The sequence below is a fragment of the Pezoporus wallicus genome, unplaced genomic scaffold, assembly GCF_028554395.1.
Source record: "Pezoporus wallicus isolate ANWC-B61680 ecotype Strahan unplaced genomic scaffold, APGP_CSIRO_Pwel_v1 contig_4161, whole genome shotgun sequence".
In the NCBI taxonomy this organism is placed as follows: domain Eukaryota; kingdom Metazoa; phylum Chordata; class Aves; order Psittaciformes; family Psittacidae; genus Pezoporus; species Pezoporus wallicus.
The window spans coordinates 1134838-1160734 of NW_026639584.1; the positions used below are offsets into that span (position 1 = coordinate 1134838).

At 44.4% G+C, this 25897-nt stretch overlaps 1 protein-coding gene and 1 long non-coding RNA gene across 2 annotated transcripts; one reads left to right on the top strand and one right to left on the bottom strand.

Moving 5' to 3' along the window:
• Window positions 1–1280: 1280 nt before the first annotated feature.
• On the top strand, window positions 1281–2837 carry LOC130602333 (uncharacterized). The gene is made up of 3 exons (XR_008972876.1): window positions 1281–1480; window positions 1775–1875; window positions 2744–2837. It is a non-coding gene; the product is annotated as an uncharacterized LOC130602333 (long non-coding RNA).
• Window positions 2838–11282: 8445 nt separating this feature from the next.
• On the bottom strand, window positions 11283–24435 carry GABRP (gamma-aminobutyric acid type A receptor subunit pi). Its single transcript, XM_057415131.1, has 9 exons — window positions 24187–24435; window positions 22729–22826; window positions 20298–20365; window positions 18104–18321; window positions 17137–17219; window positions 14717–14854; window positions 13347–13499; window positions 12649–12842; window positions 11283–12065 (listed from the first exon to the last, which is right to left on the bottom strand). The coding sequence occupies exons 1-9, from the start codon at window positions 24240–24242 to the stop codon at window positions 11763–11765; spliced, it is 1311 nt and encodes a 436-aa protein (XP_057271114.1). The 5' UTR covers window positions 24243–24435; the 3' UTR covers window positions 11283–11762.
• Between the last annotated feature and the right edge of the window lie 1462 nt (window positions 24436–25897).

The window sequence follows — 25897 nt, forward strand, 5'->3', positions numbered from 1 at the left end:
TCAAGGAATGGTTTGGGTTGCAAAGGACCTTAAGATCAGTTTCAACCCCCCTGCCATGGGCAGGGACACCTCACACTAAACCATGTCACCTAAGTCTCTGTCCAGCCTGGACTTAAACTCTGCCAGGGATGGAGCGTTCACAGCTTCCCTGGGCAACCCATTCCAGTGCCTCACCACCCTAACAGTAAAGAACTTCTTCCTTATATCCAGTCTAAACTTCCCCTTTTTAAGTTTTAACCCCTTACCCCTTGTCCTGTTACTACAGTTGTGGGGGATGAATATCTATAGGAAAAGGATTTGTTAAGGCTCATATAAAGTAAAAAACAACCATAGTGGTGAAACCATGTGTGCAAAGTGGAGCCAAAGCAAGGGGGAGGCTGCAGGATGCCACTGCCCCTATAAGGCTGAGTTTTGCCTGTTGTCTTCTAGGAAGTATGATCTGAGGGTTGTAAACCAGAAGTATACAAGGAAGTACCTTCTGTGTCCTGAGGAAACCCATCATAAATATCCTAGAAAGCATTTCTGGCACTTACCTGACTAATGTAATGTGGGTTCAGCCTCTAAATTATGCCAGTGGTCTCGTCTGAACAGCTGCCCTTTAATAGGCAGTCTGCAGCTAGAGGATATTTGGCTAATGGTTCCTGAACTCACCTGGAACAAATTGGGGTGGGGAGAGGTTAACGCCCTGTGGTATGACATGGAGAAATGGCTGATAGCTAGCTAAAATTAGCAAGCCATTCTGTGACAAGCTGAGAAGAGCGTTGCTGTACTTCTCCACACCGGATGGATGTGTGGCAGGGTCAGAGCAAGAGGATAAAGTGGGAGCAATGAAATAGAGCAGGATGAGCTGCTGGGGTTAAAGCCACAGATCTAAGGGCATAGTCCTGTCTGGTTCAGTACTAAAACACACATTATTGCTGTATGCCTCTAACACCTGAAGCATGCTTTGGTGGGTTTGGCAGGAATCACAGGTCTTGAATTATCTTAACCCTAAATATCTCCCAGAACCATACACAAGCAGCAGTGGTAATATTAGCATCAGTGGTTGAGCTGCAAGACGGGCACCAAAGCACTGTCTGCTTTTCACACACCATGCCCCAAAAGCTGCCTGGAGAGCTGAGGAGCAGTGCAGATGAAACCTCCACCACCCCTCAAAGACGGGAGTTGAGCAGCTGCAGTGCACGAGGGGAGCTTTCTACCTTCACCTGTGAAATAACATTTTGGTGAATAATTTCTCTAACAGTATGCCTTCAGTCTTAGCAGGCAGGGTATTGGTCATGCAGCAATTTCTTTGGCTTTTTCTGGATATTTCCATATGGCATGATCAGCACAAGGAGCTCTGTCACCATCCTGTGAAAGAACTGGTACCTAAGTTGGGTGATGGGCAGTGGTGGGGACATGGCAATATGGTCCAGCACTTCTGTACCCTCAGACTGCATCTTTCACCAGGACATGGGCAGTGTCTTGCAGAATAATTCCTGTAAGTGAATTGTTAAGGAAATTGTATTCCTGTTCATTTCCTGCCTCCTTCTTGGGGCCCAGTGTTATGCTAAGCTGCTGACTTGTATTGCATTGCTTTACTTTGCATGGTAATAAGTAAGGTACCTGGCTGATGCAATTTGAAATCCCATTGCTGGTGATTCCTGAGGTACTGCTCTTTCAGACAAAATGTGGTTCAGCTCTTCATTCTGTTCTTATTTGTGTCAGTATGAGATTTAAGTGAAGGCTTCTGAATCTGGCTCCTGCCAGACTTGCAGATGTGGTTCTTACACAGACACACACAGGAGCCCTGTGAGGAATAATGGCAGACCACAAAAAACTTTGAGATGTCCCTTCTACCTTCTCTGTCCTGCAATGGTGCCTCTCCTTGAACAGGTAAAGGTTGGAAACTACAGTGCTCTGTGTCTTGAGTATCTATTCTTGAGGTCCCTTTAGAGAGAGCAAATCTTTTCTCACTCAGCATGTTTGCATCCAAGAAACTTTATAGTTGTGTTACGTGCACAAAGGATGCATTAAAGAAAGTTAATGTTTGGTCTGTTATACTGGGCAATCACAGACTACAGGTGGCTGTGCCTGCTGGGTATGTGCATTACCTGATACTGAACCAATCTCCTAGGATAACATTGTCCACACAATATCCAGAATTGAGCTTCATTTGAAGTGCTCAGCTCACCTGAAAACAGTATTTGATTCTGGAGAAGTAAGTGACAAATGATGGAGGTTAATGAGAGATGATGCAAAAATGGTTGGATGCCACTTGCAGGTTCTTAACAGAACTGCTGACCAGCAGCAATGCAGGCACGGGGTGTCCTGGCATATACATACTCTGCCTTTGCTGGTGCCCATCCTATTTGCTGACACATTGCTTTCATGACCCTCATCATTAGTGCTGCAAGCACGTGACATGTAAGTTAATTCTACTGTAACATGATTATTAAATCCATTATTCAAAGGCAGGAGATTCGTAATTAACTTATTCTCAAGCATCAAGTAAATGATTCTGCTGTGAGCTTTAAGAAAGCAATTGATCACTGATACGCAAAATACAGTGGGGCTGTTAGACTAGAAGGCTCTGTAATTGTATAATTAAATTATAAATTTTGCATATTTTAATAATATATTTTAATTATTTTCTTTCTAAAGTGAAAATGTAGGATCATTAACCCTTTTTTATGGTTTTACATGTGATTTACTAAAGGAGCGGGGGGGGGGGAGAAGGGAAATTTAATGTGTCTCCTGCAAGTTGACTGTTCTCATGTAAGGCTTTGGCGAGGCTTCTGGTGACTCAGCCTGGATCTGTCTCCAGCAGTGACTGACTATAGATTCCTCCTGTGTCACAGTCCAGCATCGCTCTTGGTGACTGTAGGCGCTCAAATTTTAACTTGCAAGGCTAGCGCTGTTCTAGTACTAAATGCTTGGGTTTTATTTAATATAAACTTGCTGATTCCTTTTTACTCAAGTAAGTCTGGAAATCACTTTTCACAAGCTGGTGTTTCCTTCCAAGGGCTCAAATATTTGAAGGGTTCACTTCAAGCCTCCTTCAGGTCTCTGCTAGCCTTTAAGTAGACCCCATTTCTGAAAGTTTTGTAGTTTTATCCAGAAACACTCAAGCCTCCTGTTCCATAATAGGAGGATAATACTAGAAACATTTAGGGAATCAGCAGTAGGTAATCAGACATTTCTCTGAAGTTATTCTTTTGAGAAGTGAGACTTACTATGGAGAGACTTGCACAGAAGGTGTCATGGGGGCATTTCCCACCTGTGTCTTGACCACATTTCCAGCCTGTGAAACCTTAGCTGCTCATTTGAACCTTTCTGTATGCACTTTAATCACAAGTGCAATATAGGAGCAGTAGCCAGCATCATTCTCCTTCCTCTCGAGGGAGGAGGGGCATGAAGGTTTGTCCCCTTTCTGCCTTAGAGAGCACTAATGCATCCCCATGTTCTGCACAGACCACAGGTGTCATGTTCTAGTGCAGCAGCCTCTTCAATTTAACAGAGCAGAAAGGGCTGGAACATATAGGTAAGGCCCTGAGATCCCCAGCCTGTCCTGGGGTTGTGGGTGACACTCACCCATGCCACCAAGGGGTGGATGGCATGAGTGTGAGAGAGCCCATGTGTGCCTCTTGCTATGCTCAAGCCTTCCTGGGTGCAACTTTCAGCAGTATGTTTGAAGGCTGGCCTGGTCCTTATTACAGACCTGCAACAAACGTGCTCTAAGCATCTGGAGAGGGGCTGGAAGAAAAAACCCAACCAACCAACCCCAAACCAGCATAGTTCTAGCTCTGCCAGTGTTTGAGGTGCTTCCACTTAGCAAAGACTGAAAAGTAATGTTAGCTCTGGCCTGTGGCTAAAGAGTCAGGTGTGTTTGTGTGTATCTGTCCATCCATTTTGCAGCAGAGGAGTGGTGACAAGAGTAGGCTTAAGCCTGAAGATGACACTGATGCTGTTATGAGTTGCACGTATCAGCAAAGTTCTTAAACAGAGCAAACCACAGTGTTTCCTGGAAAAGCCAAAGAGAGAGGGAGGGAGATCTGGGAAACTTGCAGACAATGAATATAGAGTAATTTTTCTTGGCAACTTTAATGTTGATGGATAGGACAGTTTGCCTTGTCCAGTTTATATAAGAGCAGCTGATATAAAATGACTTCATAGCTGGATATTTATGAGAAGTTTCATTTCAAATAATATAGTTTTTGCCTCTGGCGGTGCTGTGGTTTAGCCCTGTTATTACTGGGAACTAAATCTTTAGGATATTCTAACTGTAACTGCAGGAGCTGTTTGATCTACTCAGCAAAGTTAATATTTTCCAAAGCAATGGAAACTTTATAATGGAAAGTCTCATTAGCAAAAACTACCTGTCCCTAAAACCAGCCAGGAAATTGGGCACAGAGAGGAAGCTTAGGGGATTTTCCTTCAGCTTCACCTGCCTTCTCTCACAGTATTGCTGAAGAAAGTAGTGTTTTCTATTACAGGAACTGTACAGATAGACTGTAATGGTCCTTCTCTAGAAAAGCAACCAGAAACTGATCTCTGATATAAAGTAAAATTCTCTGCTGCACATAGACCTTGTATAAAACACACTTTATCTCCTGAGGGAAACAGGATACGGTGCTGGACCCTCCCCTTGGGCCGGCACTGCTCTGAGATGGATGCAGAAGAGCTGAGGAGGGGAGTTTTTTAAGTGGAAGGCTTTTTAAGTGGAGTTTTTTAAGTGTCTTTCTTGCTTTGTGTATAAATGGAATATTTTCAAGTGATTCACTTACCCTTTTAGGAGCATCCAGAGTTAAGGGCTGCAGGCCCACAGCGTGCATGGTGTTGGTAGGGTGCCTGGAGTCCCACAACAGTCTGGAAAGGCGGAGTGGGACCTCCTGGAGCTGCTTGGCTGTGCTGACTCCTGCTCCTTCTGCAAAACCATAGATCAGACTCCACAGCTTCTTCCCATATCTTCTTTGAAGACATAGTTAGCTCTGACCATTGTTACAAAGGGAAATAGATCTGCAGCAGAAACAGGTTCAGACTGTGAGCTTTGCTAATACAGCTTCCAACCAAGTCTTGCAAAAAGCCTAGTGTCTGGACAGCAATGGTCAGATCAAAGTGACCCAGCAGAGCAGGTGCAGAAGAGAGCAGGCATCTTCTTCCCACCACTGTGCTTTGGTTGGAATTGTTGCAAAATTTAACACTTCTGACAAACATTTATGTTCATATGTGACCAGAGAGCTTGAAGAGATGCACTGTGCTGCCCAGTGAAGGGGACATGCAGGTTGTGTGTGGGCAGGGGAGGCTTTGCTGGCTTCAGTCTGGGGTGGCTTGGACCACTGAGTTGCACAGCCGTAGAAGGTAGAAGTTTAGGGAGGGGACAGCAGGAAGCTTCAGAGTGGGCAAGGCTTGAAGCAAGCTTGGAGGGCAGCACTTACCACTGAAAGAAGGGCTGGGAGCACAGGTATTGCCTCTTGCTGTTAGATTTCCTGCTGTTCTCAGGACTTTGGACTAACAGGACAACGTCAAAGAATCCTGCAGATTGACACCTCTGGGCTTTCAGGCTTATAATTCTGGTCAGGATCTGGTCAGCAATCTCCAGGTAAGATCATTCTTCTAAATACTCAGAGGTTAAAAAGGAAACAAACAGAACTGTCAGTGTGGATCTCTACCACAAATGTTGAAGACCACACTGTGCCCCTGGAAAAGATGAGGCTTTTCTAGGGATATTTGCTACTCCTACCTTTTGTTAATGGGTACGCTTTTGGGGTCAGGTCTCTGGGTTCCCTTTGCCGATTTCTAGAAGCACAGTGCTGGTCCTGGCCCCTTCACTCTCCTGCTGTTTCTGGGGTCTCAGTTCATCTGTGATAGCTCTTAGCTTTACATGGTTGTTTCTAATCAAGGGCATGGTAGCTAGAAACAGCATTAAGTCAGGGAATATGAATGAAAACTGTGCATGAGCATGACTTAAGAAGTAAAGGCCTGAGCCCATTTAAATCAATGGCCCATTAACTTCAGTGGGCTCAGGATTTCACCCTGTTCTTTTAGCTTAGCCAGCTTCATGCTTGAGCGGGCAGGGCAGATGTCTTCACCCTGTCCAACGGGCCATGCTGCAGATTGTTTTCCTGTCCAGGCTGACACTCTTGGAAGTCTCAGCCTGTTCCAGCTGCAGTGTGGTTAGAGATACCAACCACAAACATCTCACATGCACTGAAAGTCATAATGGTTTTGCATTAATTGCTGACCTGCTTGTCCAAAAGACATGTCTGAAAGCACAAGCTGTCTTGAATTTCTTACGTTTGTCATCATGTTTCATGACAACTGACATGAATCTAAATCTGCCCTAAAGAGGCTTTCTATGAAGTGACTACCTCCCCTCATAGAAAATACTATGTCAATGGTGTCCATTGATGCTGCAGGAGTGGATTGCTCTTATTCTATCAATAGAATGAAAATGATACTGCTCTCATGCTGCTCTCCTGTACCACATACAGCACACTGCAAAGGCAAACCTACTTGTCTTTGTGCTTCAGAGCACAAAGTTGTGGACTGCAGGGAGAGGAAATGCCAGGACATCTCTGGGAAAATCTGAACTGATACTATAAAGCCAAAACTTATTCTCTCCTTTGGGAGAAACAAGGAAAACAAGGCACTGCAGGTGGGCGTATGTCTCAAACTGGGTAAAATAAAAGCTCTGGACTGCTGGGAGGACTTGGTCTGACAGCAATGATGAGAGTCATCTGCGTAATCAGACCTTACGTGTGGAACTTTAATTCTGTGTTCTCCGGAGTTTAAGGATTTTTATTCTGGGGGGGGGTCTCAATCCAATAAAATATAATAGAGTACCAGACTGATAAAAATCTACATGCTTGGTAATTTGGTGGAACTGAAAAACCATTGAAACTGAAACAGGCCATTTCTGTCCAAATCCTTCTGCTGGTAGAGGTTTGGGTAAATGGCCGAACTCTGCAGCGTGGCTGAAAGTAAAACCCCTACAACACACTGGGAAAAACAAAACCAGATGATTTCTTCCTTTTCTTAACTCTTCTGTTCATTTAGCTTACTAGCAGGGATGATCACCCAGATTGTTAGCTCCCAAATACAGCTTTCTTGTTTGCACTCATAGGTTCCTGCACTAATCTGATGAAAAAAGTAAGACATAGCACAGATTTTCATGCCCAACCAAAGCAGCTTGCAGTTCAGTATCGAGTTCTCCTGGTGAATTGCTGGGAGCAAAACACAATTAAAAGGAGTTTCAAACCACAGGAATTTTGAGAACTGCAGCCTGTTTGAGACAGATCTCAAAAGGGGAGGGAGAAAGAAAGAAAATGCATCAAATTATTCATTACAGGCTGAACACTCACCTCAGGTCAGCAAGAGGCCCATTGTCTGATCCCAAATGTAACAACAGGCTGTAATTTAAAACAGCTTTTATTCATCAGTGAAAAGTTATTTCAGTGAGAATCTGGAGAAACCCTGTGCCAATTGTAAGCACTAAACAGTCTTCCCGTGTGAAGACATGGCTTGCAGTCTGGCTGTGTGTTGTGACACTAAATACAGTAAGCAAATGAGAGTGGGGTCTGCTACCAATTCAAGCAGTAGGTTTGCAATGGAATTAACCTTTTAAAAATGCAAAGTACTCCTTACAGCAGATGGTAGTGTTTGCATGTAGAAATACCTCTTGGAAATCATAATGTAAACCACATGTTCTGAAACCTCTGAGCTGAGCCCTTCATCATCCTGAAAATGAAAACTCACTCTCTCCCAGCTCACGCTGGTGGATGCTGCAGCAGGACCAGCTCCTGCTTGTGCTGGGCTGAAGAGGGCACAAGAAGAGTTAGAGGCAAAACAAGGAGTGGGGAGGGGAGCATTGAAAGAAGCAAGGGGATGTTGGGATGTACTAAAAGGTGGCGGTATTTCTCTGTCACTCACTGCTACAGGCTTAGGCATATATATATTAGCTCTAGAAGAGGGCTGCAAATAGGCTATGTTAGCCTATTTTAACTCTCCTCTGTAGTGCTGTGCCTTTATACTTTAAACAGGATTAAATGAATCCCAAAAATGTTTCATGCTGCTGTGGCTAGACTGCTTTTGGTCCCAGTGCTAGCTAGGGTGACTCTCTGCAGCATGTTACGAGACTTTGTATTCCTCTGGGTTGCACCAGATACAAGCATTTGCATCTCTTGAGAGCTCCTCAAGTTCCTCCTGTTGGCTGGCTCACTATCCATTCTGCTTTCCTATGCTAACACATATTTACAAGCATTTGTCCACAAAGCCTTAAAGTGCAAACGTTCTTAACAAGAGACAAAGATTCCAGAAGCTGCACCTTTAGGAAGTACACATAAGACAGCAGACCAGATCATCACTCAAGCAGAATTTGCTCAAAAAGCAGGTCGGTCTTTTCCTCCATACATTCACATTTTGCCAGGAGCACAAACAAACTGGGGCCATGGTGGAATAGTGAACACTGGGGTAGTTCTGTCCTGCGGCTCACACAGATTTGTGGTGCCAAGTTCCTCAGAGCTATAGGGCAGATGTCAGTGGCAGGCAAAAGAGCTCCCACCTCAGGAGCCATCAGCCTGGCGGCTCTTTCAGAGGTTGGGCTGCTACTCAGAACCCATCCTGTTCCCTGTGGAGACTGTGCAAGGCTTAGCCCTTAAGCAACAGAGCTGTGTTCAGTGCTTGCCTGTGACTTTGTTCTCACTTGCGGTTTGTGTTACATACTGGTCCGTTGTGGGAAATGCTTATTTTCAGTTGGTGTCTGCCAACATTTTAGGGCTTGTCTTTGCACACCAGCGATGTGGAAACTACTCTGCACTCTACACCTATGGGGATATGAAAGTCTAATCTTGAATTCAGTGCTGTTTCTAGCTTGTGTTAGACAACACCTGAGATGGGAAAGACTTGAGATTGTGCAGTGCATCATCCTCCTTGCTCTGAATAACACATCTGGGCTCACAACGCTCATCTGTCACTACCCTCCTCCTGCATCCCACATGGGATGACAGCAACACCGGTAACAACCCCAGGCTGCTCCAGGACATCAGTGCAGCTGACTTGCTTCACTCTAGGATATATTAGCAAACGTTAATTTTGCCTCCCCTGCCATGCCTGATGCACCTGCAGCAGGACAGAGCCTAGGTGCCTTCCTTTGTCTCTTACTCTCTATATCTGGTCTTTACTGAGCATCAGTTTGACCACTGAAATGGCCTCAGGACCAGTTTGTGTGCATCCCAACTGATGTTGGAGTAAATATCTTGTGTTGCAGTAGGACTATATATGGAGACGGTCATGTGTGAGGTGTATTGAAGTCCATCAGTGAGAGAAAAATTGCATGTAGGAGCAAATCATAGAATTACAGAATAGTTAGGGTTGGAAAGGACCTCAAGATCATCCAGTTCCAACCCCCTGCCATGGGCAGGGACACCTCACACTAAACCATCTCACCCAAGGCTTTGTCCAGCCTGGACTTGAACACCGCCGGGGATGGAGCATTCACAACTTCCCTGGGCAACCCATTCCAGTGCCTCACCACCCTTACAGGAAAGAACTTCCTCCTTATATCCAATTTAAACTTCCCCTGTGTAAGTTGTAACCCATTCTGAAGTCCATATTTTCTAGTTTTTGAGAGTTTCTCAAGTAAGATGTTTCCCTTGGTCAAGCCAGCAGCTCTTTAAGAATACTCTCACAAGGCATTAAAAAAAAACCCTCCTTCTCCTACTACCTTCTGTCCCTCCCCTCCTTCCTTCTTGAAGTAACCAAAATAAGCGAGAAATGAGAACAGACAGAGCTGACACTTTTCAAGACAACATCCTGTTTGCTAGACTGGATCAATAAAAATCATTTTGCTACACAGAGGTGTAACTTAAAATATGTCCTGAGCAACTTCAGAGCAGAAAGTTGTAAGGGAAGCAGCATCTGATGAAAGCAGGCCTTGAGAGTGGCAGTCTACTATAACATACAAAGAAATTCCTGTCAACAGTATTTGGCAGCTGGTGTAGAACACATTAGGACATTTTAGTTGGGTTTTAAAGACAGAAATTGATACAGAAAGAGGTAATGATTTTGGTTTTGTTTTTAATAGAGGATCTGTCTAGGGGTTTGTGTTCATATCACACACATTCACTTGATTACATTTTATGGGATGGGCTTTAAATGCCAGTACATACAAGACAATGTTTCATTATTGGAGTTTGTGTTTATTCACTTGCCATTGTCAGTCTGCTCCCCTTTGACTTCTTGTGCTGCTCTTTGTAAAAGCTGTGATTTATGAATATGTGGTTTAGATCCGTCACAATAGAGTGTGGAGAAGTGGTTCAATAAAAAGTTATTAAAGCAAAAAATCCATAGTTTCATGTGCTTTTCCCAGCTTCTGTAGGAACCTCTAGTAAGAGACTCTTACCCTAAGCAAACAACTGTGTGCATGATACTGTAACATAAGCTACCTGCTCAGTCAGAACTCCTGCTGAATGCTGGCTACTGCAGGCAATGACAGGTTTCCCTAATAGGACTGCAAGAATTCACCCTCAAAGTTATGAAGGCTGCATAGACCAAAAGGAGGGGAAGAGGGGGAAATCTGCCATAGAATGTCCATTTTAAAGTTGGGAAATAAAGACTACCAGCAGCCCTAAATGGCATTTGGTTTTCAAATATGTGTGCTTGCCCCATACTTATTTTTAAAACAAAGCTCTCAGTCCTGCTAATCGCAGGATAACCAAACCTGACCAGCAGTTCCCAGAGCCCAGCTGGATTTCTGCAGAAGCCTGACACTGTTTCAGCCTAAAATAGTGAGTGAAAGGCTGATTTAGATCATTGTAGGTCAGCCCAACACAGATTTTCACCCAGTAGCACTGCTGACTTGCCACAGCTGCACAGCCACATAAAGGAGGGGACGACATACTGGCCACTCTTGCATATGGCTAGCAAGGAACAAGAGCTGCTTCTGGCACTGGAAGCTGAAGGAGGCACTCTGCAGGATGAGAAAGAATTTGCGAGGAAGACACAAGGATTTGTGGTAGAATCTGTTCAACTGCACCACAACAGTGCAAGAGATGTGCTTCTATTTGGTGTTCCTGAATCTCTGAAAAAATGCAGCTCTACAAACAAAACCACCCTCTGTATCTCAGGAATGGATAACTGCAGCAAGTGAGGGTCACCTCAAGGAGTCAAACAGGTGTTGAAAACAATGAGGCATACCACTGCGCCGATGCCAGCCACACCAAACCCCCTGATCTGGCACTACATTACCCCAGGACAAGGAAGCAGAATGCATGGAGCCTGCGCAGGGCACACTACTGCTGCCTTTGGTCCCGTTGAACAGAGGAGCTATTGAGACTGCAATCACAGTTGCTCTGTTATCTCTGGCAAACAAAGAATAACAGCTATAATCCTACATCCTCTTGGAGAGCTAAATTACAAGGTTCCATCCTGCCTCAGAGTACACAAAGATAATTTTGCCACCTATAGTGTTCTGCGGCCTGCCTCATGCAGTCCTGCACACCCATCTTCAGCCAGGTGAGAGGCTGGATGCTGGAATGAAGAGCAGGTATGAGCAGAAGAGCCCAATACAGCCACTCAGCTGAACAAGCAGTTGTCCAGTGTCAACATTGCTAATGCTGAAGCACCAAGGCTTTGCACCTTGCATACCTCATACTCTTTCTGTACCTCAGGAAGCACAACACAGCAGTTTGTGCACATTGGATTCACTGAGGGTAGATACCAGGTTAGATACCTGGCAAGATTCCTCTCCTACTGAAGTAGGAGAATAAAGCCACTAATTTCTACTAAAAATATAGGTAGTAAGCCCAATAAAACACATTGGCCAGCATGAAGAACAAAGGGAAAAGCAATTTGGAGTAGTGGTCTACATTGCTGGGGTTCTGAATTGTAAAATAACCAATAATCCTGTGCAGTTTGTTTCTCAAGACACGTTTGATTTTCTCATGAGTTTTCATGGTCAAGTCATTGCAGTTAACATTATCACTGGAAATCTCAATGCTTGTAAAGCTGATTTTCCGTCTGTAGCTGGTGAGGATGTTAGCAATGTTGACCTCTGCCATGTCTTTAGTGAGTTCATTTGAAGGCCCCTAGGAAGAAAGAGTATGCAGTTAATTTTAGGACTTGTCTTCTCCTGCAGAGAAGTGCTTTAATCAAAAAGGAGACCATACAGGTAAAGATAAAACCACAGCTTCATATGTGTTCATCCAAACATTCAGAGGTGCCTTTCAGCTGCTGCCTGTTTTTAGGAGTGTCTGAAGTCCCAGAGATGCCTGTGTTTCCACCATGGTATTTCTAGAGGTATTTTTGAGATCTCTGAACAAGTCTCACTCTATGTCACTAAGCACCCCAACATCCATCTCCTACAAGACATCCATCTCTTCATGTCTGTGCAGTAACTTAATGGCTGGGGAACTCAGCATCAAGGTGGGAAACCCCTTTTTCCTCTGACAGGATTTGGACCCTTGACCACTGGACTATAGCCATACTACTTGATTTCTCACGATGAAGCAGAGCACTTTGAACAATTCATTCTCATACCCCCACCCCCAGAACACTGTGGGACTGATGTTTGGTACTGTCTTCTGGGAAGGGAGGAAGAAGGGTTAATGGAGGAGTAATCTTAGAAAGATCCAAGATAACTGGGCTTATTTAAGGTAGATCAAGCTTTACCTCTTGAGGTGTTTTAGCTGCACACTTTTGTGATGAGCTGTAGTGAGCCACTGCATATTCCACAAGGGCACCAAAGATGAAGCTGAAGCAGATGCCGAGGTAAACATCAATGGCCTTAATGAAACAGTTGGTTTTTGAAAGTGAACTTCGTGACCCAATCATCAGAGTTGTCATGGAAAGCACCGTTGTTACTCCTTGGAAAGCAGAAGAGATCTTTTGGGGTCACTTTGGAAAAGGCTTGGCCTATCCTTCTTCAAATGTTGTCACTCTCTATTGCTTGCCAGATAGAGCACATCACTTACCAAATCCAAATCATCCATCAGTTTAAAAGCTTTTGTAGTGCTAGCTACTAGCTCCACTCAGTCTCTTCCTGCCTTTGACACCTTGGCTCCAATGTGCATTTGGCTCTTATTTTTCTTGCTTTCAGTAAAAAAATCCTCCCCTCCCTGCCCAAAGCACATCCCAAATAACATGTGCTCTACTTCCTGCTGTGCATCTGCTGGGAGCCTCAGCCATACCCAGCTCTGCAGGTGGGCAAATGTGCTGGCCACAGCACATCCTCCATACTGCTAACCCAGCTCTACCGCAAGTAAAAGAGAGAGTGAACAGACCGTTTATCACTGAGAAGAGAACTCAAAAAAACAACCATCTACCCAGCCCTCAGAGGCTCCCTTGCCCGCCCTTGGGCAATAACTCACCAATGCAAGTCCTTGCAGGCACTGAATCTAATGTGATCCAAAAAGAAACCCAGGACAACATGACGAGCAGAGTGGAGGGCACATAGGTCTCCAAAATGAAGTAAAGGACATTTCTCCTCAGCTCAAACTGCAGGATCAGTCGTGGGTAACTGCCTGTTCATGAAAGGAAGAAACTCTGAACATGAGGTCCCAAGGACACTTGGACTGATGCTGGGATAGCCTAGCACCAGCCTTCAGCTGATGTACATCAGCAGAGCTGCACTGAAATCAGGGGAGATGCATTTCTTACACAGCTTGACTTCTTGCCTCAGAAGTTTTACTTATCTAACATACCCTAGACAAGAGGACACATGCACACAGCATTGTTTGGCAAGAGACATCTAAAACAATATGTGGCTTGCAAGGGGGCTCCTGAACTTAATCCACAGTGGAAACATTTTGTACCAGTGTCTTAACTCAGAGGAGAGGATGGATGATGTTTTTATCTGCTCTTATACTCAGCACAACACATTTTCTCCACTGTGGAGGGACATTGCAAAGTTCAGTCTTATCTGGTGGCTGAGAAATAACACAAGATTTTTATCTCCATTCCAACAGGCTCTGGCTTACATCCAATAGCATCCGATACCTTATCATCAGAGGGAATTAGACCCCTGCATGCATTATTTGTTATCTTTGATACCCATGTCTCTTTGTGCTCAAAAAAAATCAGTCACTTGTTTAAACTCCATTTTTCAGCTGGGTTACTGGCATTTTCAGGAGATATTTCTGCTCTTGAAACAATAGTTCCCTTTGAAACATAGAAACAAACCCTGTGTTGTCTGTGGGCTGTGTACACTACAGTAAACAACAAAACACTTATGTTTAGAACCTGGTCATTCTGAGGAAGTCTTGCCCCTATTCATAGTGGCTGTGATTGGAGAGAAGAGTATTTACACTGATAATGAAAAAGACATTGAATTCTGATGTACAAAGGGATCTTATTTCATCAGGACAGAATTGTAATTTACAAGCAAAAGTATATTTTAACAGTTACTTTTACTCCCAGTTACTGTGAACATGGATCTCTGCGCACCTGGTAGGAGGGGACAGGTTTTTTTGGTGGATAAGGAAAGAAGTGGAGATAAAAGAAGATAATTCCAAATCTATCAAGTGAATATAGTATATCAAAATCCCCATCTTTCCATGGACTTCCGTCTTACGCAACATCCTGATTGCAACTAATTGGATTTCAGCATGTTTCTGCCCATCTCTTTTTGTGAGATTAAGATTTGCTAAAGACTTCACATGTTCAAGCCCAGAGAAGGGAAGGGAGCTGTGAGGAGAAATAACCTGAGAGCTTTTCTTGCTTTTCTCTTTCACTGATATACCTGTTTCCTGCTGGGTCTTTGAGACGAGGGTGTAGTAACGTTCCACCGTGTACTGAGAGAGACGCAACTTTTCTATGCCATGGACAGAATCGTTTCCTCTCAGCCACGTGAAGATGACGTCGTTTTCATCATATCCCCCTGAGGAGAACATAAAGACCCATATTACTGTGATTTAGCCAGGAAAAGCCCAGCTACTGCCCTGCCCTGTCCCCTGAGTGAGAACAGAAACACAATCCAGGCTGGACAAAGACCCTGTTGACTGTGTTGGACCATGGGTAGAGGTTGGCTGTTCTTTCATTGCTGTACTTTCAATCTGCGGGTTCAGACACTGGGAATGATGCATAACATGCAAGGCAACAGAGAACCTATTTCAGTTGTTTACATGGGGTATTTGTACTTTAAAGTATTTTAGCATTTTAGAAAATAACACATTCCTGTCATCCACAGTTTGGTAACATGCAGTAGGATAGATAATACATGCAGTGATAACCCCTTGAATATAGTCTCTTCAGTCAGGAGAGGAGGAGAAACCCAGTGGTAAGAAAACAGAGGATACAGATCCCCCTGAGCTCCTTACCAACTGGCAAGGGCACATTTCACTGAACTATCTATTCAAATGCTTAAAAATAGCAGAAGAGGCATTTTCAGGTAGTCAAGAGCTTGGAGCTGAGGCTGCTGTGTGGTTCTGAACCAGGCTCAATGCCTCGGTATGCACTGCCCATGAGACTTCTTCATGAAGGCAGCTTTTCTACAAACCATTCCTCCTATCCCTAAAAGCTGTAAGTTACAGAAGGCAAATAAATGCATCTGACATTTAGGTAAGGCTGAATTCCTGCCTCAAAATGGAGGGACACACGAGATCAACAATTGAAGCAGTTATCAGTAAACTCCATATATGGCAGCTAAATAATCGTCTCCAGGAATGTAAGTGATGGCATTACGTGACCTCAGGTTGGACTGAGGAATAAAGCTTGTATGGAGCTGCCATTCGCTTCAAAAATATCATTCCATTTAGGATCTCACCAATTGGATTCTTTTATTAAGTGCTCTGCTTTGAGAAGATGAGCAGGGATGCTTGGATTCTGATAATAACCTCTTTGGCCTGGTAGAAGGAATAAGATGCAGTTGCAGCTCTGTTTTTATCTAATTGTGTTTTCTTATTAGATAAAATTATCAGCGCTTGAGTGTGATGAACTCCTAAATGACGTGTCCAGGGTATGAATCCCAGTGTAGAATCCTCAGCATGTGACTTTGGAAAGTTTCTAAGCAGTTTTATACATTGTGGTTACTCAGGAAAATTTTATAATAAATGATAGATCGTTGTTAATTCATCTGGTGTGTGTTTAAATAGCATTATTTCTGGGCACTTATCCTAATGAAATCTCCAGTGGGCAATGTGCATGTAATTTCATTGGAATTATACCACAACTGAGCATGATGTAGGACCCAATCACTTTTCAAACAGTCACAAACATGTCGTGCTTTAGCAGAAGAGGCCAATCATTGTTTTTTCAGGAGCTATTCTTTGTAATAAAGTTAACTATGGTGAACTAATAGGATTTTAATGTGAAAGTAATATGTGCTTCCCTAGGTGCTTCGTGCTGCAACCCCAGAAGTTAAAATCTGGCCTTTTCACTACTGAGATTTTTGTGACATGAAGTGGGAGATGGTTGCTTGCTTGTTCCGGAGCTGTACAGATATGGAAAAGCAGCACTACTCTTGCTGAGCTCCTGGCTACAAGCCCTGGAGTGGCCCAGCTTGTCCTGGAGTCCTTCCCAGCAAGCTTTCCTGAGAATTAACTTTTAATTTAATGGAGAGCAGAACTCACTAATTATTCCTTTTTTTTTTTTTTTTTTTTAAGGCTTCCAAGGCTGAGACTCCTTGTGTTTAACCAGAGTCCCATCACCTGTGTTGCTGCAGCAGGCAGGCTTCAGGGAGAAGCACATCCCATGACGTTGGGTTTGCCTTAGTTTCTGTTCATGTGTTGGAGAGTTTGTTCAACTCATATTCTGGTAAGAGCCACCCTTCACACTGTGTTGTTGCAGTGGAGGTTTGGGAAAGGCAAAGATGGTGCCTTGCTGTACTCTGTCCCGTGCACTTACCTCACCAGTTAGTTTTGAAGAAGCTGTTTGGGCAAAATGGACCAAATTTGGCAGATGCTCTGTTGTTACTTCATCCTTTCTGTTGAACAGAATTGAGCGATCTACACTTTAATATCTTTTTATATAAATTGCAGTGATAATCTGAACTCTGGATTACACCACAGATGAAGAACGATGAAGCAAAGTTGTTTTCTTTCGGACATTAATGTTTGCGGGAATAAGAGTCTACTCCAGAAAGCCACTGGGATCAATCCATATACTCAAGTTGCATAGTGACATATGAATAAATGAATGATTTTTCTAGAATGCTACACTTACAGCTTTCTAGCTGCAGTCTGCAGGTCTGCGTGTCCATGGGGTATTTTGACAGGTCCATGTTACAAGCAACAGTTGTAGTGATCCTGTAGGAAAAGAAGGAACTCTGAAAGTTGCAATAAAACCATGTAATGAAATAGCTGGTTTTTATAGCAATATAGACCACAAAGACTCTGCTCTGGTTTTAAATGCCCTGTCATTTAGATAATTTTGACTTATGTAATGAGTGGATTGATATAGTGCGGGAGAACCCTCCATAGGATGATGTGTTCTCTGCAGCCCACTGGTGAAAATGTAACCAAAGGAGGAATTTTGCTTTGCTATGGTGGGAGATTTAGTGTAGATTTACGTGTTTTCCAGTGCTAGTTTGCATCTCATAATAAGTCACTGCTTGTTACCTGAGGCACAGTAAATGACTGCACACATACTCCGGCTTGCTTGAATGTGGGTTGTAAATGAGTTTTACTTTGCAGTTAAGGTAACTGGGACACAGTTACCATGAGCTGAGAAGACATAACACTGCATGATTTCCTAACACAATTACAGAACACAGCTCTGCAGTATATTTACAAGTACACTTTCTGCTAAAAAGAAGAAATCATGGCTACATGCACTGGGTAAAGAGTTTCCCACTGCCTGTTAAACTTTCACTGTTATGATACCCTCCTTCCATTCCTGTCCTGCCTCCATCTGATTTGACTGGACTTCTTTAGGGTAACACCTCAACATGTGAGCTTTGTGAGCAGGCACTGTGCTCAGGACACAGCACGTACCATGGTGGGGAATCCTGAGCCTTGACTGGCGTTTCCACGTGGCCCAAAGAGGGGGTAACAGATCAGAAGAGTATTGTCACAGTTGGCTTGTTGATCCCAAGCTCATTACCGGAGATAGCTGGTATCTGCTTCTGTCCAGTGTAATTCTAGAAATCTATCCTGACCCATCAGCAGCAGCAAAGCAAAGGTGGCTTTACCTTAAGGCATACAAGATAGTGCCATTAGAGAACAATCTTATGAGGCGGTTCCCCACGGTGACATCGTGCAGGAAGGACTTTTTGGACTCCACAATGTAGGTGTCTGGTACCCAGAGCAATTCCACCAGCCGAGCATCCAACGTGAAGCTCTTGTTGCCGTGAAAGACCAAGCGGGGGTCTGTCCAGCGCTGCCGCAGATAGATGGTAGCTGTGTAATCCTGTGATTACAGAGAGGAAAAGCTGTGAGGATGCATGTCCAGCACATCTGCATGGTGCCTCTGTGTGTGACAAGTGGCAGAGCACAAATTTAACCTATCCAAGCTCAGCTTCAAATACATGCAGTAAATCTGATTGGTGGGTTTTCATCATAGTTTTATTTCCTGTATCACATTTCTCACATACTTACACTCTAAGGTAGCGTTTGAGATCTAAAGATCATACTCATATACTTTTTCTAATGAGCTGTTACTGTAACTGATATTTTGGTGTCCATTTTGCAGGTAAGAAAATAGATAGGAAGTGGACACATTCAGCAAGTCATTGACATTAATAATCACTTGTTGTCTAGAGCTGGAAGATTACACACGTACTATAAACGTGATCATGAAAGACATCAGCACTTTGGAGAACAAAAGGTAATCAAATCCAATGTGTTATTTCACTGAGGTCTTAACAAGCCCAAACAAATAACCCCCCCAAATTTGTAGCATCTTTTTTAATTGGAGTTTTGTATCTAAGAGCATTAGGATTAACTTGAGGTCAGTCTGCCAAAACCTACATGCAGTGACTGGAGCATTTTTACAGTGCCCTGTCATAAAAGAATAATCACAGTACTTGGCTCTAAAGAGAATTCTTTACTGAGCTGCTGGACAGACCCATGGCATTGATGCCCTATTTCACTTCCTTCCTTGTTGACAAAGTAAATGCAGCCAGTTAATGCCTTTCATTTTCCAAACATCTTGTCACAGGCAGACTGATGCTGGCGATGGTGCTAACAGTGTGAGGTCACTATGTTTCACCACAGATAATGCTGCCAGTCTGTGGAGGATGAAGCAGTCCTGTTTAATTTGATCTGTTATTTGTAAAATGCTGTAAGAGAAAAGGTCTGAGTAAATACCTGGTATCAGCTTTAGCTCTTGCAACTTTTAAAACTTTACTGCCTGTGACAGAGGAAAAACCATGTCAAATAACGCACTGTTATGGCTGCCAGTACAGTGAATTCTAACAGTGACTCAAGTGAAGACTCTTGGTTGATTTTCCAGCTTTTATTGAGGCACAGAGTAAGCTTCTGTAGTGTTTTCCATGCGGCAAGAGCAATTTAGATGGACCATTGAGAACAAAAGCTCCAGAACAGGAGCTGCTTTACAAGGCCCTTTACTCAGGTTAGAGGTATGTGAATAATTGATTCTGCTGGTTCCCCCCATCCCCAAAATGAACAATATTTTATTTAGTGAACTTGTTTAATTTGCTGGGGGAGAGGATAAGAAACAAGCCAGTAGTGTTCATGAAAGTGCTGGTATTAAGTTTTGACATTGTTCCTGATTGAACTTTTATGTGAAACTATTTACTGCATTTACCTAAGTTGCCCATAGTTTTGGTGAACCCGAAACAGGAATTTTCAGCAATCAGTATTTGAAATCCAGCTGTTACCAGAAGTGGAAGAAATCACACTCAGCACTGCTGGGAAAATGTTTTCTGTATATTGGAAACTGTGGTTTTTTTTTTCTCTTGGGATCACCAGACCTTTGAGCTCAGCATGTGTCACAGCTCAAAACCTCATTTCTCCTCCCTGAGAAGAAACCCTGTCTGTGTCTTCAGTCAGCAGGAGCACATCCAACAGAGGCCTACCCTGCACAGAGAGCTCCTGCACAGAGGAAAGGTAAAGGACACAAAATGTCCCACAGGAGTGACTTTTGCAGTTTCCAAGAGGCCCAGTTTCCAGGAGGTGCTGAGGTTTTGCCCAGTAGGACCTTTGAAGCCATCTATATTTACTTAGAAGCCCACATTACTTTGTTACCTTTGCAGTCTGCAGCCATAAATGAGCTGTGTCCTCATCACACTTCTGAAAGTGATCAACAGACACAGAAAAGCAAAGCAGCTTGAATATGACAGTTTCTGGGCTGAGCACACAGGAATATATGACAAGTTTCTTGGGCAGATACTACTCTTATAGAATAAGATTTCTTTCACTTACCATGTCACTCTCAGATATACTGGAAATACTTGCAATGTCCAGACTCATTGCAACTTGAACAGGCTCTCCTGTGGAGGGAAAGAAAAGCTAAAGCAGAGTGCAAGGCACAATGAAACCACCCAGGGTTGTGTGCAGCATGGCACCCCTCCAGCATCACATGCTATCCCTAACACTGCAGAAGCCCATAGAGGCACAGCTCCAAAGCATTAGACTCACAAATGACATTGTGATCCAAAATGAAGTTGTCTCTGTTGGGGAGCTGGAGTCCTGTGTTTGGTGATGGGAGCAGAGAACAAATACCCACGAGCACCAGCTGGGAAGAGCAGCAGTTCCAGGGCACTGAAAGGCCACTTTAGATAAGCATTAGCCACAGGGCAGTCAGCCAGGGCCAGTCCGTCCCTTGTCACCCAGCCACAAAACCCACACAGTGGCAAGAACGGTCAACCGTGCTGTTTGTCACACAGGGCTCTGGGAGACCTCACAACCACGCAGTGATCACAGCCCTGTTTCTCAGAGGGGGAACACAAACAGGCAGAGAAAGTCAGTGATTCCCGAGGCCATGCACCGGGTTAAAGCGCAGAAATGCAGCAGCCTCTGTCTCTTTTTGGTTACTGTATTAACAGGTCTATTTGAAAGCAAGTTTTCAGCGCCCAGCCCGAGCCCCGGTAGTTCCCTGTTCCATCGCCGACCGGTAAAACCCACCACAGGAGGGCAGCTCCTGCCCAGGAATTGCCGGCGCTGGGGAGAGCTCTCCGGATCCTGCAGCAGAGCATCACAGCAGCAGGACAAAGCCTTTCCCTTGGGCTCTCTCGGGTTTGTCTAATCCGGGCTGAAGTCGGGGCGCTGAGTAGGAATGGCGCTTTCCAAGACATCCCTCGCTGCCGAGGTGACACCACGGCAAGGCCCTCCCTCGTGGGACGTGCTGAAACTCCTTTTGATAATCTGAACACCATTTAGGAAAGCCCAAAGGATGCAACTTCTAAATCTGCTTCCAGGTAGTTTTGTGGGGCTTTTGTTTGTGGTTTTTTTTTTAATTGATTTTTAATTTTTAATCAAACTATTTAAAAATCCAAAATGTAATTTCATTTCCAGATGGTGGGTATTTTTTACAGGAGCTGTCGTTCGTGTCTTCCATCTTAAGAGAGTCAAAGAATGGTTTGTGTTGGAAGGGACCTTAAAGCTCATCCAGTTCTAACCCCCTGCCATGGGCAGGGACACCTTCCACTAGAGCAGCTTGCTCCAAGCCCCTGTGCCCAACCTGGCCTTGTTTTCAGATATTTAGATATTCACACTTGAAGCCCACTCAAATTAATGACCGGGGTAGATCTATGAGGACTCAGGGTCTCTGGAGGAGGTCAAACCACAGTCCTGACTACTGTTTAGCATTTATAGTACTGGTAGGTGTAGGCTGGTGTAGATGCAAGTTAACCGCTGTTATGCAGTTCAGAAGCATCTGTATAGTGATGTGACATGATCTGGAGGAGCTTTTCCATCCTGCATGTGATCAGACGTTCTAGGCAAAACAAGATGGTAAATTCTGTATTGTCCCCAGTCAGAAAACGGAAGAAGCTCAAAGTTGCCAGTAGCAGAAGTCTACAGTCTGCCAGTCTGCAGGAAGTACAATGGGAAACATCTAAGTCCTGGTGAAAGCACATGGGGAAGTTTTTTATTGAGTGGAATTTCATTAATGGGTTCTGGCAAAAAAAGTAAAATTAAGTAAAAAAAAAAATTGTAACTGTTCTTTAAACTTTAATCAGTACTTGTCAGGTGGCGAGCATCATTCTGAGAAACTCCTTCCTCACAGCATTTACCTGGAGAGTGGGAAACCTGACACCCAAAGTGGAATAGCCTCATGTAGGCTCCTCAGGTTAGCTTCAGGTAAGCTCCTATCTAGCTGACTGTCCTTCAGGTGCTCCCTACAGTTTTATGAGGGCTTAAAGCAGGTTTACTTTGTGTCTCAGTGTGAAGTAAAATCATGTGTCAAGAGTCAGTATTTCTGGCAAGGAGAATTGCTTTACTCCTCTATTGCCACAGTCCACTAAATGCATACATTCGCTAAGTATACCCACGAGATACACATGAACCAGAATAAAGCAGAAAATCACAAGGGTCAGACTCTAAACAAAAGCATATACAGTTAGAGCTGAATTTAGCTACTTGTCAGGTCTTTCACAGAAGTATTGAGGCTTATCAATTCCCTGTTCTTAACCTCATAGATGGGGACATACTCATGTCCCACACATGCATGCACAATCTCTTCAGCACATCAGTGGATGTGCAGAGAGGAGGGCATCCCTGGCTACTGGCTGGCTTAAAAGAAACATGATCTTTTAAACTGGGGCATCCTAAAGAAAGCTGAATGCACACTCTCCCCTCCACACAAGCCTTACAGACTGTTCTTCAATTGGTCAAATGCTCAGCGCCAACGTACCACCAAAGTAGGGCCGGAGGTACTTGTTGTATCCGGTGGTGAGGTTCTCAAATCCAGGGAGGGATGCTGTGTCAGACGTGTGGCCCACGGAGCACCTCCTGGGGACAAAAATACGTAGTTACGTGTGGCTGGGCATGCCAGGCACATCTGGTGTGCAGCTGCAGCTGTGTTACCAGCTTGTGCTCCAGCAGCCAAACAAACTGCATACAATGTTTATTAAAAGGAAGTCGATCACTGAAATCACAAGCACTTGTGCTCATTGCTTGTCTTGGCTGAAAAGCCAGCATTCTGAAGAGGTGGAAAATGGCAAGTTTCCTCAGCTGACAGATACAGGTTTGCACACGTGGTAGCTTAAGGATGTTCTTAAGATGCCCCAGACAAATCAAGCAAGGTCTATATATAACAGGTCTTAATAATAACCCACAATCTCTCCCTCCCCTCATGCAGTCTGTGTAAGGAAAATGCATTTCTTTTTCCTGTCTGCTTTTGAGAACCTGAGACAAAAGTTACAGACCAACAGCTCCTCCTCCCTCATCACTAGTCCCCTAAAGAAGCTTTCATCCTCATGTTAGTGTCTGGCAGAGTGCCTGCAGCTACTCTCAGGAGTAAAACCTCCGAGTACACCAGAAGAGGAAAGGTAGAGCTTCACAGACACCAGCAAAGCTTTGTGGGCTGGAGGGCTGAGCCACCACAGCTGTTGTGCATACAGAGGGTTCAGCTCTCACTGACCCTGTCAAAATTCATGTTGGGTGGATGGACAATGGTGCTGTTACCTGGCATTAGGAGGTTGATGGATCTGTACAGGCAGCTCGAGGGTTGGGGGGGGACTGCAAAAGGTAAGTTCTCTGCTGCAGTGTCCCTCTGGGGCATGTGCTCACTTGGTGAAAATAAGGGAATGGTTAAGAGTTTGCTGTTGCTTTGTGAAGGGCCAAAGGAGGTGGAAGGCAGTGTCTGTGCCTCTCCCCAGCACCTCAGCACCATGGGGCTGTAAGAACTTAGCTGTGCAGTTATTCAAAGCTTTGATGATTTGTGTCTTCTGTTCCATTTCAAGTTGGGTTATTAGTCCTGGGAGCTTTGCTGTGAGTTTTAGACCAAAAAGGCCCTTACAGCAGAACTGAACCGGTTTGTGCACAGTATAAACATAAACCATTGCAGAAATTTAGGACTTATCGTTCCAGGGATGGCAGTAACACAGCTGGGAGCCCTGTGGGAGACACTTCCAGCCCAAACTGCAAGCTGCTGTGGTCCTGAGCAGGAAACGGGGGTTGCACTGTTAATGCGTCTGTTGTGTTTTGGGGGCCTATGCAGGTTGGTCTCTTCTACACTACATCCATTACAGCATTCAGCTTTCTTTGGATGGGTTGGATAATTGGAACCATAGTTTGCTTTTGACCCACATTACTTATGTGAGCTATAATTCAGCTGTTCCCTGTGAAACAAAACAAACACCCTGCTTACCTTTGGGTTGGAAGGAAAAGACACAGACTGAAGAAGCAGAAATATCTGCAGAACATCTCCAGAGGTTATTTCTGTATTTGCTGGGCTTCTCTGTGAAGCTGAAAGGAAAAGCAAAGTTTAGTGATTTAAGGAAGACTATTTTAAGGGAAGGGCACAGGGAAAAGAAGCCCTGCAGAGCCAGCACCATGTGTGATGTTTGACATTCCCAATACAGTGGCTCCTGCCCTTTCTTCTAGCCTGTGTCGCTGCTCCCTTAATACTTTCCACATGAGACACTAGTGACAGCTCCAGGTCTGAAGCCACTGACAAGGTCACCACATTTGAGCTGCCATTTTGTGGCAGCTTTTCTTCTTTCTGCACGGGATGGTGGTTAGCTGCTGTTGGGAATGGGAAGGGACTTGTTAAAGAAAAAAGGGTTCAGACAATTCCCAGGTGCTTTTAGACTCTAAAGCCAAGTGGAATCCTGCCCATGTATGACAGATCCAGCATCTTTTAGCGCAGGGCTTCACAAATCTGCACAGAAATGCTGCAGCCCTGCACCCCATTAGCTTGTACCTGGGATAACTCATGCTATGAACAGTGATGTTGGCAAGGCACTCGGCATGCAGAACTGGATGAAATCATTCCACTTAAAATGGGTTTCGTTGACTTTTCTGGGAGTGGAACCAAATCTTGGCTTCTGGCCCAAGACTCCAGGGGCTTATGCTGCCCATGGAGCAGGCACCACGGCAGTGCACTACGCTGCAGTGCAGCTCCCTGCCTGGAATGCTGCATCAGATGCACCCCTTTTCCCGAGCATCCAGAAAGCCTTCTGCCACACTGCCAGTGTGTGTTGCCACAGGACGGGATGGTGAGTATGACACTGCCGTAGCTGCCAAGGGGAGATGGTTACTCAGCCATCGTTAGTTTGAGCTGCACACACAGTACTGCCTGCCCTGCCTCACTACACTGTTGGAAGCGTACCCTGTGTGTCAGAGCTTTCCTGCAAATACAGGCAAGGCAACATCATCCTTGGATGGATTTGAGTCTTCTTGGTTTTTATGCTGTTACAAATTGGGAATGACTATGCAAATCTTTAGTCCCTGTACCTTGGCACCTCTGAGAGTAAGATCTCAGCTTCAGATTCAGAGCCTTCTCCATCACACAAACTGGTTAGGACCTCAACTTCAAACCTGGTTGTTCCGCAGCAACCCAAAAAGCAGGAATGTTCTGCTCAGGTTAGTTTCTTCCTGGCAGCTCACTGCAGTCCAGAGGCCACTCTGCCTTCTCCACTAGTTGTATGGATCTGGTGCTGTGCCATGGGGCAGCAGGGCTTCAGGCCAGGAGAACATCTTTGAGCATACAGAGCCACTAAAAGCATCTGAACATTCAAGCATCACAAATTCAGGAAATCCCACTGGAGAAAGGCTGTTGTTCAAAACCAGATACACTAATATGTGTCCAACATCTGAATTCCTAACAAGGCTTTGCACTTCTAGTCCTTCCTCTGAATACGATGTTCAGATGTTTCTAGTGCCGAGTGCTCCTCACTATAAGGTGATCATGCAGGGATAGAGAGGGGATCATCTAGTTGCCCAGAACAATGTCAGACCACAGTTCTGATGGGAAAGAAGAAGGATTAGTCCAGGTAGTTTAAAGCAGAACTTGGAGGAAGAAAAGATGAGTTTACAAATGGGCATTTAGTTCAAGTCTAAGAGGATTCATGAAGAGC